Source organism: Bombina bombina, chromosome 2 (assembly GCF_027579735.1).
Source record: "Bombina bombina isolate aBomBom1 chromosome 2, aBomBom1.pri, whole genome shotgun sequence".
Lineage (NCBI taxonomy): Eukaryota > Metazoa > Chordata > Amphibia > Anura > Bombinatoridae > Bombina > Bombina bombina.
In genome coordinates, this window is record NC_069500.1 from 869446998 (window position 1) to 869463283 (window position 16286).

Here is a 16286-nt window from a genome sequence, read left to right on the forward strand (position 1 = left end):
CGACTGCAAGTGGCAAATAAGACACTCCCCCCCCTCCCCCTTCTTTTGCATATGAAAAGACCCTTTACACAAACAGGAGCAAGCTGGAGAAGGTAGCTGACGATATTCACATAAAACTTTGGGGCTTGGTTAGGAGTCTGAAAATCAGAGCAATATTATTTAAAAATAAGCAAAACTATACATTTATTTAAAAATAAAAAACTTTATGGGCTATATAAATAGATCATCTACAAAACATTTATGCAAAGAAAAAATATGTGTATAATGTCCCTTTAAGGGCTATTGGTAGTTTATTGTAGGCTATGGGTTTTTTTTTTATTTTTTGGGGGGGGGCTTTTTTATTTTTATAGGGCTATTAGATTAGGTGTAATTGTTTTTATTTTTGATAATTTTATTTGTTATTTTTTTGTAATTTAGTGTTTGTTATTCTTCGTAATTTAGTATTTTTTATTTTTTTGTAATTTTAGACTTACATTTTTCTAGTAGTGTTAGGTTTATTTTTAATGTGTAATTTAGTTTTTTTAATTAGTAGTTATTTTAATTGGTAGTTATTTTAATTTTAGTATAATAGTTTAGTATAATAGTTATGTTAGGTTAATTGTTAGTTTAAACTTAGTTTTTTTTAATTTCACAGGTAAGCTTTTAGTTTATTTTAAGATAGGGATATTGTAATTTTAATTTACAGTTAGGGGGTGATAGGTTTAGGGGTTAATAGCTCAATTTATTAGTGGCGATGTGGGGGGGCTGGCGGTTTGGGGGTTAATAGGTTTATTTAGTAGTGGCAATGTGGGGGGCTGGCGGTTTAGGTGTTAATAGGTTTAGTTAGTGGAGGCGGTGTTGGGGATGCTGCGGAATAAGGGTTAATAACTTTATTATAATGGCGGGAATGTAGGCAGGCAGCAGATTAGGGGTTAAAGGGACAGTCTACACCAGAATTTTTATTGTTTTAAAAGATAGATAATCTCTTTATTACCCAGTCCCCAGTTTTGCATAACCAACACAGTTATAATAATATACTTTTAACCTCTGTGATTATCTTGTATCTAAGCCTCTGCAAACTGCCCCTTTTTTCAGTTCTTTTGACAGACTTGCAGTCTAGCCAATCAGTGATGGCTCCCAGATTACTTCATGTGCACGAGCACAGTGTTATCTATATGAAATACGTGAACTAACACCCTCTAGTGGTGAAAAACTGTTAAAATGCAATTTGAAAGAGGTGGGCTTCAAGGTCTAAGAAATTAGCATAAGAACCTCCTAGGTTAAGCTTTCAACTAAGAATACCAAGAGAACAAAGCAAAATTGGTGATAAAAGTAAATTGGAAAATTGTTTAAAATTACATGCTCTATCTGAATCATGAAAGTTTATTTTGGCCTAGACTGTCCCTTTAATAAGTTTTGTATGAATGGGGAGAGATTTGGGTATTATATGCATTTGTATTCATTTTATTAGTATCGTATTATGCAATTAAAATGTTATTGAATGCATTATTTTGGTGTGCTGAGAACTATTTTTAATAATATATAAAACAACTTAACAGTTTTGTTTTAAAATAAATACATTTATGTACATTTCTTAAAACACATGGAATAAAGTGAAAATATACTATAAAAAAAACACTGAATAACCATCACTGGTAATGCACTAAATGTGCTGCAGTGAATTAAAGACAACGAGGGGTTTCTTGCGCTGTCTTCCCAGGAGACAAATGTGGATGTTACTGCTCATTTCTGTAGTGTGGGCTACTATAGCAGCTGAGCATTATTTTTGTTCTCTTCCGGCTTCTCTGCTACCTTTTCACTCTGTTTTGACTCGTGACTCTGATTCCTTGTGAGGATTCTTGAAACCTTTAACCCTTCAATTCCCTTCCCCTATAGAAGCATGAGGGTACCAAGATTATTGTTAGCTGTTGCTCTGTGCAGTCTTTAGCAATGCTATAGATTAAGGAAACAAAACAAAGCACATGAATTTAAAAAAAAAACACCTCCTCCTTCTGCCCTTAAAGGGACAGTCTCCAATAGAATTTTTATTGTTTTAAAAGATAGATAATCCCTTTATTACCCATTCCCCAGTTTTCACAACTAATGCAGTTATATTAATATACTTTTTTACCTCTGTGATTGCCTTGTATCTAAGCATCTTCTGAAGCCCCCTGATCACATAACTGTGACTATTATCTATTGACTTGCAAATAGTAATGTGTTGTGCTAAATCTAAAATTACTCCTCGGCGTGAACACAATGTTATCTATATGGCCCACATGAACATTGCTGAGGCTAGTTAAAGGGACATTAAACCCAAAATGTTTCTTTTATGATTTAGAAAGAGCATACAATTTTTAACAACTGTCTAATTTACTTCTATTACCTAATTTGCTTCATTCTCTTGATATACTTGGCTTAAAAGCATATCTAGATAGGCTCAGTAGCTGCTGATTGGTTGCTGCACCCATGTGCATTGTTATGTCTTCAACAAAGGATATCTAAAGAATGAAACAAATTAGATAGAAGTAAATCGGGATGTTGTTTAAAATTGTATTCTCTACTTGGATTATGAAAGAATTTGTTTGGGTTTAGTGTCCCTTTAATAAGACAACCACAAGAAACCTGAAGAAAGTAATTAAAGGGACAGTTCACCCCAAAAAAGTATACACTTTAAATTATTCCCAGTGATCCTTTTAACCTGCTAGAGTGTATTAAACTGGTTACAAGTAGCTCCTTTACTCTGATTTCAGCATTTGAAATAGCTGATTTAGCCTGTAGTATCGCCACCTTCACTGAACAAATTAATACTGGAGTATAGGCTATTGAATAGCCTAATTATACACAGCCAGCAGAAGAGATTACAATCTCAGTGGGATGCAGGATAGTTAAGTAATAAAATGATTATTTTCCATTGTTCTCTCTATGTATTGAGCTTTGGTGTTCCAGCCAAATAAAAACGAAGGAAGCAAGTCTGTTTACACAAACATAGAACATAATGGGATCTGATATCACATTTAAGTTCAACCCATTGTAATAGGCTGTGGTTTGAAAACACAAAATCAGCTATTTCATATACACAAATAAGCATGAAAATGGAATTAGTCAAATATTTTATACTCTGCAGTTGGTATAATAAGTAATTTAAAATACATTAATGGAAAAACAATTTTACAGTGTACTGTCCCTTTAATAACAACTGGATAAAAGTGTTGCTCCTGTAATGTTACACGTTATCTTTTTTAAACTGTGATGCCAGGGGGCATAATGACAGGCAGAAGGTTTTGATTGGCTGGCTGTGTGTGTACAGGAAGCTCCGGTAACAGCTTGTCTCATTTATCTCCAGAGGTAAATTGTATGTGTACAGCCTTTCACAGCAGCAGTGCTCTCCAGGGGGATCATGCAAGAAACCACTCAGGGTTCTATGCTGGGAATCGCTCTTGACATTCTCTATATGGAGAGATGCATTTAATCTATGTCCAGCTGGGGACACACTATCTGTCATCTATGGAGATAGTAGCCTTTGCAGCATTTATGCAGCTTGTGTATGAATGTCCCAGGGGTGGCACTGTACCCACAACAAACCTCACCCCTTTGCAAAGAAATCTAACTAGAGTGAACACTTCTGACCTGTTTGAAGATCTCAGGGAGCAACCACATCAGCACCGGGTGAAGAAGCCCCCTTGATCTGGCTTCAGGCAGTCAGACATCTGTGAGATCACTGGTGTTATAAATATCTCATGCAGTGCCAGTGCTGAAGTTGGGTCTCACTAACACAGAGCTATGCCTGCTAGACACATGACAACATACAGCAATCACTGACCCTGCTGCTGCTGCTGCTGCAAGACCCTCAGCAGCAAAATGAACTGGATATACCCATCATTGAAAGAATGAGATTATCTTTCCACTGCTTCCTTATAATCCATTTATTCTCCTTATTCAAAAACTGGACCACAGCAGCACCCAAAGAGAAGAAATCCAACAGACAGGTTGGATTTATATCCAGTGGCAGAAGCAGAAGTCACCATAAAGCTATTGTGTCCTCTTCCTTACCTACCTCTCAGGGATCAGAGAGCACTAGTTTTCAGTGGAGTGCATCAGGGCGCAGGACCGGCAGCTTGTACTGCAGGGTGGGCATTGGATTCCATCTACAGATTCACCCAGATGGCAAAGTTAATGGCTCCCACGAAGCTAACCATTTAAGTAAGTTTACCTGTTATTGATTATACCTTAGTTTACCCATAGATGGGGACCATAGTAATAGATTATTAATCAACTGATTTCTTTGCAGAAATACAAACACATTAAGAAATACTAAATAGCTAGGAAATGTATACAGCGTGGGGATGTTTCTTGTCAATGTACCTGTCTAGAATGGACTTAATCAAGATGTATTTACTCCGGGGTATTTATTCTACAGCACATATTTTTCATTTGCTTACTGAATAAATTGCAAATGTAGTGTTAAATAAGTATTTAATAAAACAGCTGTGTATAATAAAGATTTATATATAGAAAAATGTATAAGGGAGTTATATAAGAACTACTCTGTATTATTTCTTTATTTTGTTTTGCCTTTCTTCTATCTATCTGTCTCCTATCTATCTATCTATCTATCTATCTATCTATCTATCTATCTATCTATCTCTCTATCTATATCTTTCTATCTGTCTATCTTACTATGAATCTATCTATATATTATCTATCTCTTTCTATCATTCTGTCTATCTATCTATCTATCTATCTATCTATCTATCTATCTATCTATCTATATATCTATCTTTCTCTATATCTATCTAACTTTCTATATATCTATCTATCTATCTCTATCATTCTAACTGTCTGTCTATCTATCTATCTATCTATCTATCTATCTATCTCTCTCTCTCTCTCTCTCTCTCTCTCTCTCTCTCTCTCTCTCTCTCTCTCTCTCTATATATATATATATATATATATATATATATATATATATATATATATATATATATATACAGTATATATATATATATATATATATATATATACTGTATATACATTTATATCTATCTATCTATCTATCTATCTATCTATCTATATATATATATATATATATATATATATATCATTTAGCTATCTATCTCTTGCTATCTATCTATCATCTATCTATATTTTTCTATCTTTCTATTTTTCTTTCTATCTGTCTAACTATTTTTCTATGAATCTATCTATCTATCTATCTATCTATATATCTATCTATCCCTTTCTATCATTCTAACTATCTTTCAATCTATCTTTCTATCTATCTGTCTCTCTATCTATTTATCTTTTTCTATCATTCTATCTATCTTTCTGTCTGTCTTTCTGTATAAACACATATACACATGTATACATATATGTAGGATGAAATATATACTGAATATGGAAAAACATACACTTTTCATAATTATTAGATCTAATACACATTGAATCATATTGTGAATACTTCACACTAATTAGACATTAGCTTGCCAATGTATGTAGGACTCCTTAGTTATGTGGAATTATCAATTCTAATTTCAGAACTGTATAGAACATATAGCAGTATTCCTTTGCCATGTCTGCCAATGCATAAGGTTTAAAAACTTTTTAATTATTAAAGTTGTAATTTGTAATATTCTGATAAAATACTCTAGACATTTCATATTATTTACTTGATTACACTTGGGAAATCTTAGAATATCTTTACAAGGTCTACATTAATAGATAGTGATTTTAAAATAGTATCACATTTTTCATATTTCATACTGCAGGCTGAGGCAAGTACATTTCTTTTATAGCGTGACAAAATATGTTTCTGCTTTGATATTAAATTAAAACAATTAGTATATATTTAATTTTAAATTGATACTTAATAATGTGCTACTGCATTGGATTATTTAGAATAAAAATAATTTGCACAATATTATGCTTCATTGTGAAATGTTTCTGTTAAAATATAAGAAACTCAATATCTCATTGAAATATACATTTTTAATTTCTTCACCCCTAAGTGTTTTATTTTTTACCCTGTGCACACATTTCTTACCCATAACATTTGTTTATGCAAATTAATGTTTTATAGCATTACACTTATTTTTTTAAAATAAAAATACTTTCTATCTAAATTTGGCATGCTATATTAAGTATAAGGTAAAAATAGAAAAAATACAGGAATGCTTAATATTTTTTGGGGGATCACTACTTGTGTAAATACATAACATTCTATATATGTAAATGTGTGTGTATATATATATATATATATATATATATATATATACACTGTAAAAATATGCATAAACACATCTGTATATATGTCTATTTCTACTATTTATCTATAAAAATGTCCCACTCACTGGATTTGTGAAAAATAAATAACCAATTTATGTGTAGTGACGTTTCCCTTTTGCACAAATCCAGTGAGTGCTGTAATTTTGTACTTAAATATTGCTGTACCTGCACCCTGGCTGATGTTGTTTTGTCAGGGCAAGTGCAGATACTTGCAAAACTTTGATACATAAATACATACAGACAGAGAGACAAAAATACTTAAAAAGTGTGTTAAAATCAGTGATCTAGAAGATATAAGTCATATTTATTATAGTATCCATAATGAATATGCTGTACAATTAGAAGAACCAATCTTATGGTAGTAACGTAAAATTGAAAAGCTTTAATTGATTTGAAATGTTCCAGTCAGTCTGCAGACTTAAACATATAAAGTAGTTACCATAAAATACAAGCATCTGATTAAAAATGTATATATTGATAATATATTATATGGGCAAATATAATATAAATATATATATATATATATATATATATATATATATATATATATATATATATATATATATATATATATATATATATATATATATATATAAATAAGTGTATGAATGTAAATATACTAAACAAAAGTACCTCTTATACCGAATTGGGGGGAAATAAATGTCCCAATTAATGTGAGAAAATAATCCAATAACAAGATAATAGCAGTGCCAACAACAGAATTGTTTTACTCATAACTTTATATTCTTACTCATGGTGTGTGTGTGTATGTATGTATATATATATATATATATATATATATATATATATATATATATATATATATATATATATATATACAGTACACATATACACACACAGAGCATGAGTAAGTGTCCCAAAACTGTATCAATAAAGATTTTTTTATTTTTTTTTAACTTGAGGTATAAGTCCAAAAATGGACAGTTTTTTTAGCTTTGTGATTTTTATACTGGGCACCCTGGTATTTATAATAAAGGATATGCGAGTAAACATAAACTAAATATTGAACTTTTAAATGTTTATATATATACATATATATATATATATATATATATATATATATATATATATATATACAAGTATATATATATATATATACTTGTATATATATATACAAGTATATATATATATATAACGTAAAATTGAAAAGCTTTAATTGATTTGAAATGTTCCAGTCAGTCTGCAGACTTAAACATATAAAGTAGTTACCATAAAATACAAGCATCTGATTAAAAATGTATATATTGATAATATATTATATGGGCAAATATAATATAAATATATATATATATATATATATATATATATATAAATAAGTGTATGAATGTAAATATACTAAACAAAAGTACCTCTTATACCGAATTGGGGGAAAATAAATGTCCCAATTAATGTGAGAAAATAATCCAATAACAAGATAATAGCAGTGCCAACAACAGAATTGTTTTACTCATAACTTTATATTCTTACTCATGGTGTGTGTGTGTATGTATATACAGTACACATATACACACACAGAGCATGAGTAAGTGTCCCAAAACTGTATCAATAAAGATTTTTTTATTTTTTTTTAACTTGAGGTATAAGTCCAAAAATGGACAGTTTTTTTAGCTTTGTGATTTTTATACTGGGCACCCTGGTATTTATAATAAAGGATATGCGAGTAAACATAAACTAAATATTGAACTTTTAAATGTTTATATATATACATATATATATATATATATATATATATATATATATATATATATACAAGTATATATATATATATATATATATATATATATATATATATATATATATATATAACTATGAAACAAGCTGTTTGACAGATGTATGATAATATTAGACCAATAGTGTCTTACACAAATCCTTTCAAACCACATGCTGTACCTAGGGTCCTGGGATCCTGAAAAATGGTAATAACTCATCACAACAAATTTAAGGTTTATTGAACTTATCACGTTTAACACATTTATCACATTTTTATTACATATATGAAGCAACTGTATTATTTATTCCTTTCACATTGCTTAATTTGTTTGCTTTCCAACATCAAAGACACTTTGTTTTTGTCTTATTTTCTGAAACACAATACTTCAGTATAAGAAAATGCCAATCAGATGTCTTACAAAGGGATTGTGCTCTTTGGGGGATACCCTTTTTTCCCTGTTATTACCACAACATTAAAGTGAAAACGGGCTTTGTCCAAATATGTTATGTGTTATAGTACATTTCTTACTTTTAAAAGTATGAAAAAAAAAAACCCTAAATACAATAAAGTTTATTTTGTAATTTAAATTTTGCTAATAATGGATCTGATCAGAATTTTTTAGAAAAGTTTATCTAACCATTTTTTTTTTATTTTACAAAATTCATTATTAAAGTCTTTGTGGATTTTAGTAGATAAATAATTTGATAAACTTTTCTAAATTATTATGATCGATCTAAATATATGATATTGATATTATGATTATAGTTATAATTATTAAGTTATAATTAGTTTTGAGGTTAAAGTCGTTAATCTAAAGGCAAGAAAGGGTTTTCTGCAGGCATAAAATGCTGTTAAAAGTTCAAAACTATATTATTAAGAAAGGACCATTCAAATGACAATATTCAATAGTGATTTTGTAATGTCCTTGTTCAAACTTGTGTCAGCCAATAAGCATAGCAGCTTCACTCCTAGGGCCCGATAGTCTAAACTTCGCCAGATCAGACATGGATTTTCTCGCTGACTCTCTGTGGCTACACTGGTGGAATTATTGTAAAAAAAGGGTCAATCCTTGTGAGTCGTGATGTTTCCTTTTAAAATTATTGGAGTTTGCTGGAAATGGACACTTCGCAAAGGGCGAAGTAAGCACTGCAATGAGCAGGAGTCACACTTTAAAAAGTAAATACAGCAGCCAATATAAATCACATTACGCTGCATTCTGTGTATAGCATCTTACAATCGCCTATATATTCCTATGCGTTTTTTTTTTTTTTTCTATTAGGGTTATAAGTGTTTTGAGCAAAGCTTTCCGCGATCTGTAGTGCAAAAATACTTACAGAATTAAGATGGGATTAGAGAGACAATTTCATATACACACTTGGAATGCCCAGTTTCAGCACATTTTATAAAAAAACAACAATTGCGCTTTGTATTTTGTACTTATAAGTACAACTTTCTGTGTGTTATTTGCGCATTCAGTGTACTTAAATTGTGATTTACGCTTTGCATATTAAATTCCAATTTATTCCTGTGTAATTTACATACAAATTTTACATATTTTATAAAATAAGATTTTGATAAACAATTTTGTTACAATTTTTGATGCACCAACAATACATTTTTTTCCTAATTTTTTTTTCATTGGTTCAATTATTCCTTTTTTAAGATTTTAAAAATACAAATTTTATTGTGCACTTTTGTATGCATCTCCTCCCCATACGAAAATGCAGTATAAATTAGCGAGAGATCCTAATTTTTAGGGTAAAAAGTGGCTATAGATAATTCCACCAGGGAAAAGGAATTACTGGTGAACATTCTTTAATAATCTCGCCAGCCCAGAGACCTTTAGATAAGCGGCCCTTAATCTCATTTAAAAAAATTATTTACTTTAACTATAAACTGTTTTGCCATTCCTCCTCTGATACGCTTGAACAGTTGAACGGTTGAACAGTTTTTTTTTTTAACAATTTCTAAAAGCCCTATAAATGGCTATTGGATGAAACTAAAAATTTTTTTTTCCATGATGAATAATTTGTCTGAAACAAATTTTTGTTAATGCACATGTTTTTTGTTACATATTAATTATAGATACGTCGTTTATTAAAATAGTTGATGCAAGGAATAAACTGCCAATACAAGTGGAGGAAACAAATACAGTGAAGGAATTGTAAAATGTTGGTGGTCTGAGGATTAACTAAATGTATTTATTAGACAAAAATATGGCCAGACTATAAAGGTGTCTGGATTAGATCTGTCTTCTCTACTTCTGTTTCTGTTTTATTTTTACAAGTACCAGTTCTCTTAAATGCCTAAAATGTATAATTTAGTTATGCTATGCTAAAAAATAATTAAAAATACACGTGTTACACTATTAGGTATCTGATAGCCATAAATGTTATCGGTTTTATTGTACCTACAAAGTTGTTTTTTTACCGATGTGAAAAAATTTTTTTAGCAGAGTTTTTATATATTTGAAAATATTTCAAATCAGTAATATATAATATTATATAAATTAATATTATATTTCAAATCATTAACGGCTAGATTTAGAGTTTTGTCGGTAAGGACCCGCGTAGCTAACGCCGGCTTTTTTCTGGCCGCACCATAAAAATAACTCTGGTATTGAGAGTCCACATAAAGGCTGCGTTAGGCTCCAAAAAAAGAGCGTAGAGCATATTTAACGCAGCTTCAACTCTCGATACCAGAGTTGCTTACGGACGCGGCCAGCCTCAAAAACGTGCTCGTGCACGATTCCCCCATAGGAAACAATGGGGCTGTTTGAGCTGAAATAAAACCTAACACCTGCAAAAAAGCCGCGTTCAGCTCCTAACGCAGCCCCATTGTTTGCTATGGGGAAACACTTCCTACGCATTCTATTGGCTGATTGGAACAGCCAATAGAATGCAAGCTCAATCTGATTGGCTGATTGGATCAGCCAATCGGATTGAACTTGATTCTGATTGGCTGATTCCATCAGCCAATCAGAATATTCCTACCTTAATTCCGATTGGCTGATAGAATCCTATCAGCCAATCGGAATTTGAGGGACGCCATCTTGGATGACGTCCCTTAAAGGAACCGTCATTCTTCAGTTGGACGTCGCCGGATGAAGATGGGTCCGCGGTGGAGGTCTTCAGGATGGAGCCGGTCCTCATCGGATGAAGATAGAAGATGCCGCTTGGAAGATGATGGTTGCCGGTCCGGATCTACTCTTCTTCCCGGATAGGATGAAGACATTGGAGCCTCTTCTGGACCTCTTCAGCCACCGGATGATGGATCGCCAGCCCCTGCTTGGGTTGGATGAAGATTTTGGAGCCAGGACCGATCGGTGATACCCGGTGAGGTGAAGACAAGGTAGGATGATCTTCAGGGGCTTAGTGTTAGGTTTATTTAAGGGGGGTTTGGGTTAGATTAGGGGTATGTGGGTGGTGGGTTGTAATGTTGGGGGGGGGTATTGTATTTTTTTTTACAGGCAAAAGAGCTGAACTTCTTGGGGCATGCCCCGCAAAGGGCCCTGTTCAGGGCTGGTAAGGTAAAAGAGCTTTGAACTTTAGTAATTTAGAATAGGGTAGGGCATTTTTTATTTTGGGGGTCTTTGTTATTTTAATAGGGGGCTTAGAGTAGGTGTAATTAGTTTAAAATTGTTGTAATATTTTTCTTATGTTTGTAATTATTTTTTTATTTTTTGTAACTTAGTTCTTTTTTATTTTTTGTACTTTAGTTAGTTTATTTCATTGTAGTTATTTGTAGGTATTGTATTTAATTAATGTATTGATAGTGTAGTGTTAGGTTTAATTGTAGGTAATTGTAGGTATTTTATTTAATTAATTTAATGATAGTATAGTGTTAGGTTTAATTGTAATTTAGGTTAGGATTTATTTTACAGGCAATTTTGTAATTATTTTAACTATTTTAGCTATTAAATTGTTCTTAACTATTTAATAGCTATTGTACCTGGTTAAAATAAATACAAAGTTATCTGTAAAATAAATATTAATCCTAAAATAGCTATAATATAATTATAATTTATATTGTAGCTATATTAGGATTTATTTTACAGGTAAGTATTTAGCTTTAAATAGGAATAATTTATTTAATAAGAGTTAATTAATTTCGTTAGATTTAAATTTAATTTTTAATTAGGGGGGTGTTAGTGTTAGGGTTAGACTTAGCTTTAGGGGTTAATACATTTATTAGAATAGCGGTGAGCTCCGGTCGGCAGATTAGGGGTTAATAATTGAAGTTAGGTGTCGGCGATGTTAGGGAGGGCAGATTAGGGGTTAATACTATTTATTATAGGGTTAGTGAGGCGGATTAGGGGTTAATAACTTTATTATGATAGCGGTGCGATCCGCTCGGCAGATTAAGGGTTAATAAGTGTAGGCAGGTGGAGGCGACGTTGAGGGGGGCAGATTAGGGGTTAATAAATATAATATAGGGGTCGGCGGTGTTAGGGGCAGCAGATTAGGGGTACATAAGGATAACGTAGGTGGCGGTCGGCAGATTAGGGGTTAAAAAAATTTAATCGAGTGGCGGCGATGTGGGGGGGCCTCGGTTTAGGGGTACATAGGTAGTTTATGGGTGTTAGTGTACTTTAGAGTACAGTAGTTAAGAGCTTTATGAACCGGCGTTAGCCCAGAAAGCTCTTAACTACTGACTTTTTTCTGCGGCTGGAGTTTTGTCGTTAGAATTCTAACGCTCACTTCAGACACGACTCTAAATACCGGAGTTAGAAAAATCCCATTGAAAAGATAGGATACGCAATTGACGTAAGGGGATATGCGGTATGGAAAAGTCGCGGCTGAAAAGTGAGCGTTAGACCCTTTTTTGAGTGACTCCAAATACCGGAGGTAGCCTAAAACCAGCGTTAGGAGCCTCTAATGCTGGTTTTCACGGCTACCGCCAAACTCTAAATCTAGGCCTTACATATTTAATTGAGCACAAATTTTCTTGACTATTAATTGGAAAGAAAATGTTTGTAATTACATTTAAATTATGTAAAAATCTTACTTTATAACTATATATTTTTTTTAATCATACTAAAATACCCAAGTCATTTTTTTTAAAGGACAGGAAACACCTTATAATTACAAGGCATATCTGATGTCTTGTTATATAATAACATATCAGCCAAGTTTAAACATTTCTAAAACAAATTAACATCTTATTTGCTACAATTGTTTTTCAATTGTTTTTCAATAGCCAAACTCCACCAACCACTTGCCTTATTTGGACGAACCAATCTGTGCTTGAGTCAGCAGACAACAAGACTAGCCCAGGTCATTAGATTTGTATAAAGTGAATTGTTTTGCTGTTGTTATCTTTTAATGACAATTAGGGAAAGATATGTCACAGGGATAGCCTAGAGAAGTCAGTGGTTTGCATTTCCAGTTCTCAGAATTTGAAAATACCCATAATAAAATTACATGATAAATTGGGCAAAATAAATAATGAAATGATATTGCAATGTGGCAAATTTGTACTATATACAGATGACCCTCGTTTTACAACGGTTCAATTTTCACCGTTTCAGAATAACAACCTTTTTTTCCAGTCATGTGACTGCTATTGAAAAGCATTGAGAAGCAGTGCATTTATTAAAATAGCCAGTAGGTGAACCCCAGTAGGTGAAGCTGTCCGCTTGTGTTGCAGCAAAGCCAAGCAAGCTGAAATTAATCAGTTTAACCAGACCTGAGCTATCAAGCCGATTTCAAAGGAACAAGATCTTCCTGTCTATAAATCAGTCCAGAATGGAGTGCATAGAAAGAACTGTTTGCAGAAAAATGCAAGTGAAGTCTGTGTTGTGTGGTTATTTTATTAGGTTTATAATGCTGTTTAGCATTTAAAGTCTTCATTTCAAAGCTTTAAAAATAATGTGTTAGGTGTTACTTATGACAATTTTGAGAGGGGCCTGGAACCTATCTCCCTCACTTCCCATTGACTTACATTGTAAACTGAGTTTCAATTTACAACGGTTTTGATTTACAACCATTCCTTCTGGAACCTAACCCCGGCGTAAACTGAGGGCTACCTGTATATATATATATATATATATATATATATATATATATATATATATATATATATATATATATATATATGTATATATATATATATATATATATATATATATACAGTATACAACAGAAGTGAATACACCCCAGTGCAATATCACTTTAATATCAAATGAATCAAAATTATATAACCTAACAGTAACTGCATTACGTCTAAGTTTTACAGTAGGGTATTTGCCCTTATGTATAATTAAAAAGTAACAGTTTAGATTTACAATATTAACCCCTTAATGACAACTGACGTACCAGGTACGTCATGCATTAACAAGCAGTTAATGACAATGGACGTACCTGGTACGTCAGTTGTCTAACAGAGTGCTGGAAGTGATCACAATCACTTCCAGCAGCTCTGAGGGTATTGCAGTGATGCCTCGATATGGAGGCATCCTGCAATACCCCTTTACAAGCCTCCGATGCAGAGAGAGCCACTCTGTGGCCCTCTCTGCACCGGTAGTGATGGTGCCGATGGTGCCTTTGTCCGGTGGGAGGAGGGAGCGTGTGCGCGCGCGTGCACGATGCGCGTGCACGTGCACGATGCGCTCGCACATGCACAATGCGCATGTGCACGTGCGCGTATTAGCCACACTGACACCAATGAAGGAAGGGGGGAAAAAAAGTTAAAAAAAAAGTTAATTTTTTTTTTTTTTACATATAAAAGGATCTGGGAGGGGGAGGGGTGGGGGTATTGTGGGGGGGCTGCTACACTACAGAAATAATTAAATATACAAATAAAAGTTATAAATAAAATTTAAATAGTTTGGTTTGTGGGGCCAAACTGGGTACTGGCAGACAGCCTGATCTCTAAAATTAACCCTGCAAGCTCCCTACAAGCTACCTAATTTAACCCCTTAACTGCTGGGCATAATTCACGTGTGGTGCGCAGCAGCATTTAGCGGCCTTCTAATTACCAAAAAGCAACGCCAAAGCCATATAAGTCTGCTATTTCTGAACAAAGGGGATCCCAGAGAAGCTTTTAAAACAATTTCTGCCATAATAGCACAAGCTGTCTGTAAATAATTTCAGTGAGAAACCTAAAATTGTGAAAAATGTAAAGTTTTTTTTTTTATTTGCTCGCATTTGGTGGTGAAATGGTGGCATAACATATACCAAAATGGGCCTAGATCAATACTTGGGGTTGTCTACTACACTACACTAAAGCTAAAATTAACCCTACAAGCTCCCTAATTAACCCCTTCACTCCTGGGCATAAAACATGTGTGGTGCACAGCGGCATTTAGCGGCCTTCTAATTACCAAAAAGCAACCACAAAGCCATATGAGTCTGTTATTTCTGAAAAAGGGGATCCCAGAGAAGCATTTACAACCATTTGTGCCATAATTGCAGAAGCTGTTTGTAAATAATTTCAGTGGGAAACCTAAAGTTTTTGACAAAATTTGTGAAAAAGTGAACTTTTTTTTTTTTTTTATTTATCGCATTTGGCGGTGAAATGGTGGCATGAAATATACCAAAATGGGCCTAGATCAATACTTTGGGATGTCTTCTAAAACAAAATATATACATGTCAAGGGATATTCAGGTATTCCTGACAGATATCAGGGTTCCAAAGTAACTAGCGCCCATTTTGAAAAAAAGTGGTTTGGAAATAGCAAAGTGCTACTTGTATTTATTGCCCCATAAATTGCAAAAAAAGCAAAGAACATGTAAACATTGGGTATTTCTAAACTCAGGACAAAATGTATAAACTATTTAGCATGGGTGTTTTTTGGTGATTGTAGATGTGTAACAGATTTTGGGGGTCAAAGTTAGAAAAAGTGTGTTTTTTTCCATTTTTTCATCATATTTTATCATTTTTTTTTTTAGTAAATTATAAGATATGATGAAAATAATGGTATCTTTAGAAAGTCCATTTAATGGCGAGAAAAATGGTATATAATATGTGTGGGTACAGTAAACGAGTAAGAGGAAAATTACAGCTAAACGCAAACACTGCAGAAATGTAAAAATAGCCATTGTCATTAAGGGTAAGAAAATTGAAAAATGGTCCGGTCATTAAGGGTGTAAAAATACCGGCCCCAAAGCAGGAAATCAATGCAGCAAAACTCAGTGCACCTTTCATTACTGAGATTCAAATCATTTATTTTTTTCAATACTTTGCATGTCCACTTTTATTTTCTCTTGTAAGGTGTATCCAGTCCACGGATCATCCATTACTTGTGGGATATTCTCATTCCCAACAGGAAGTTGCAAGAGAACACTCA

At 32.8% G+C, this 16286-nt stretch overlaps 1 protein-coding gene across 1 annotated transcript in view; it reads left to right on the forward strand.

The window, feature by feature from the left end:
- Window positions 1-3869: 3869 nt before the first annotated feature.
- FGF5 (fibroblast growth factor 5) overlaps window positions 3870-16286 on the forward strand; it is a 96497-nt gene continuing 84080 nt past the window's right edge. Inside the window, exon 1 of the mRNA XM_053700131.1 lies at window positions 3870-4182. Coding sequence (XP_053556106.1) covers window positions 3870-4182 — 313 coding nt within the window. The remainder of the gene's footprint in view (window positions 4183-16286) is intronic.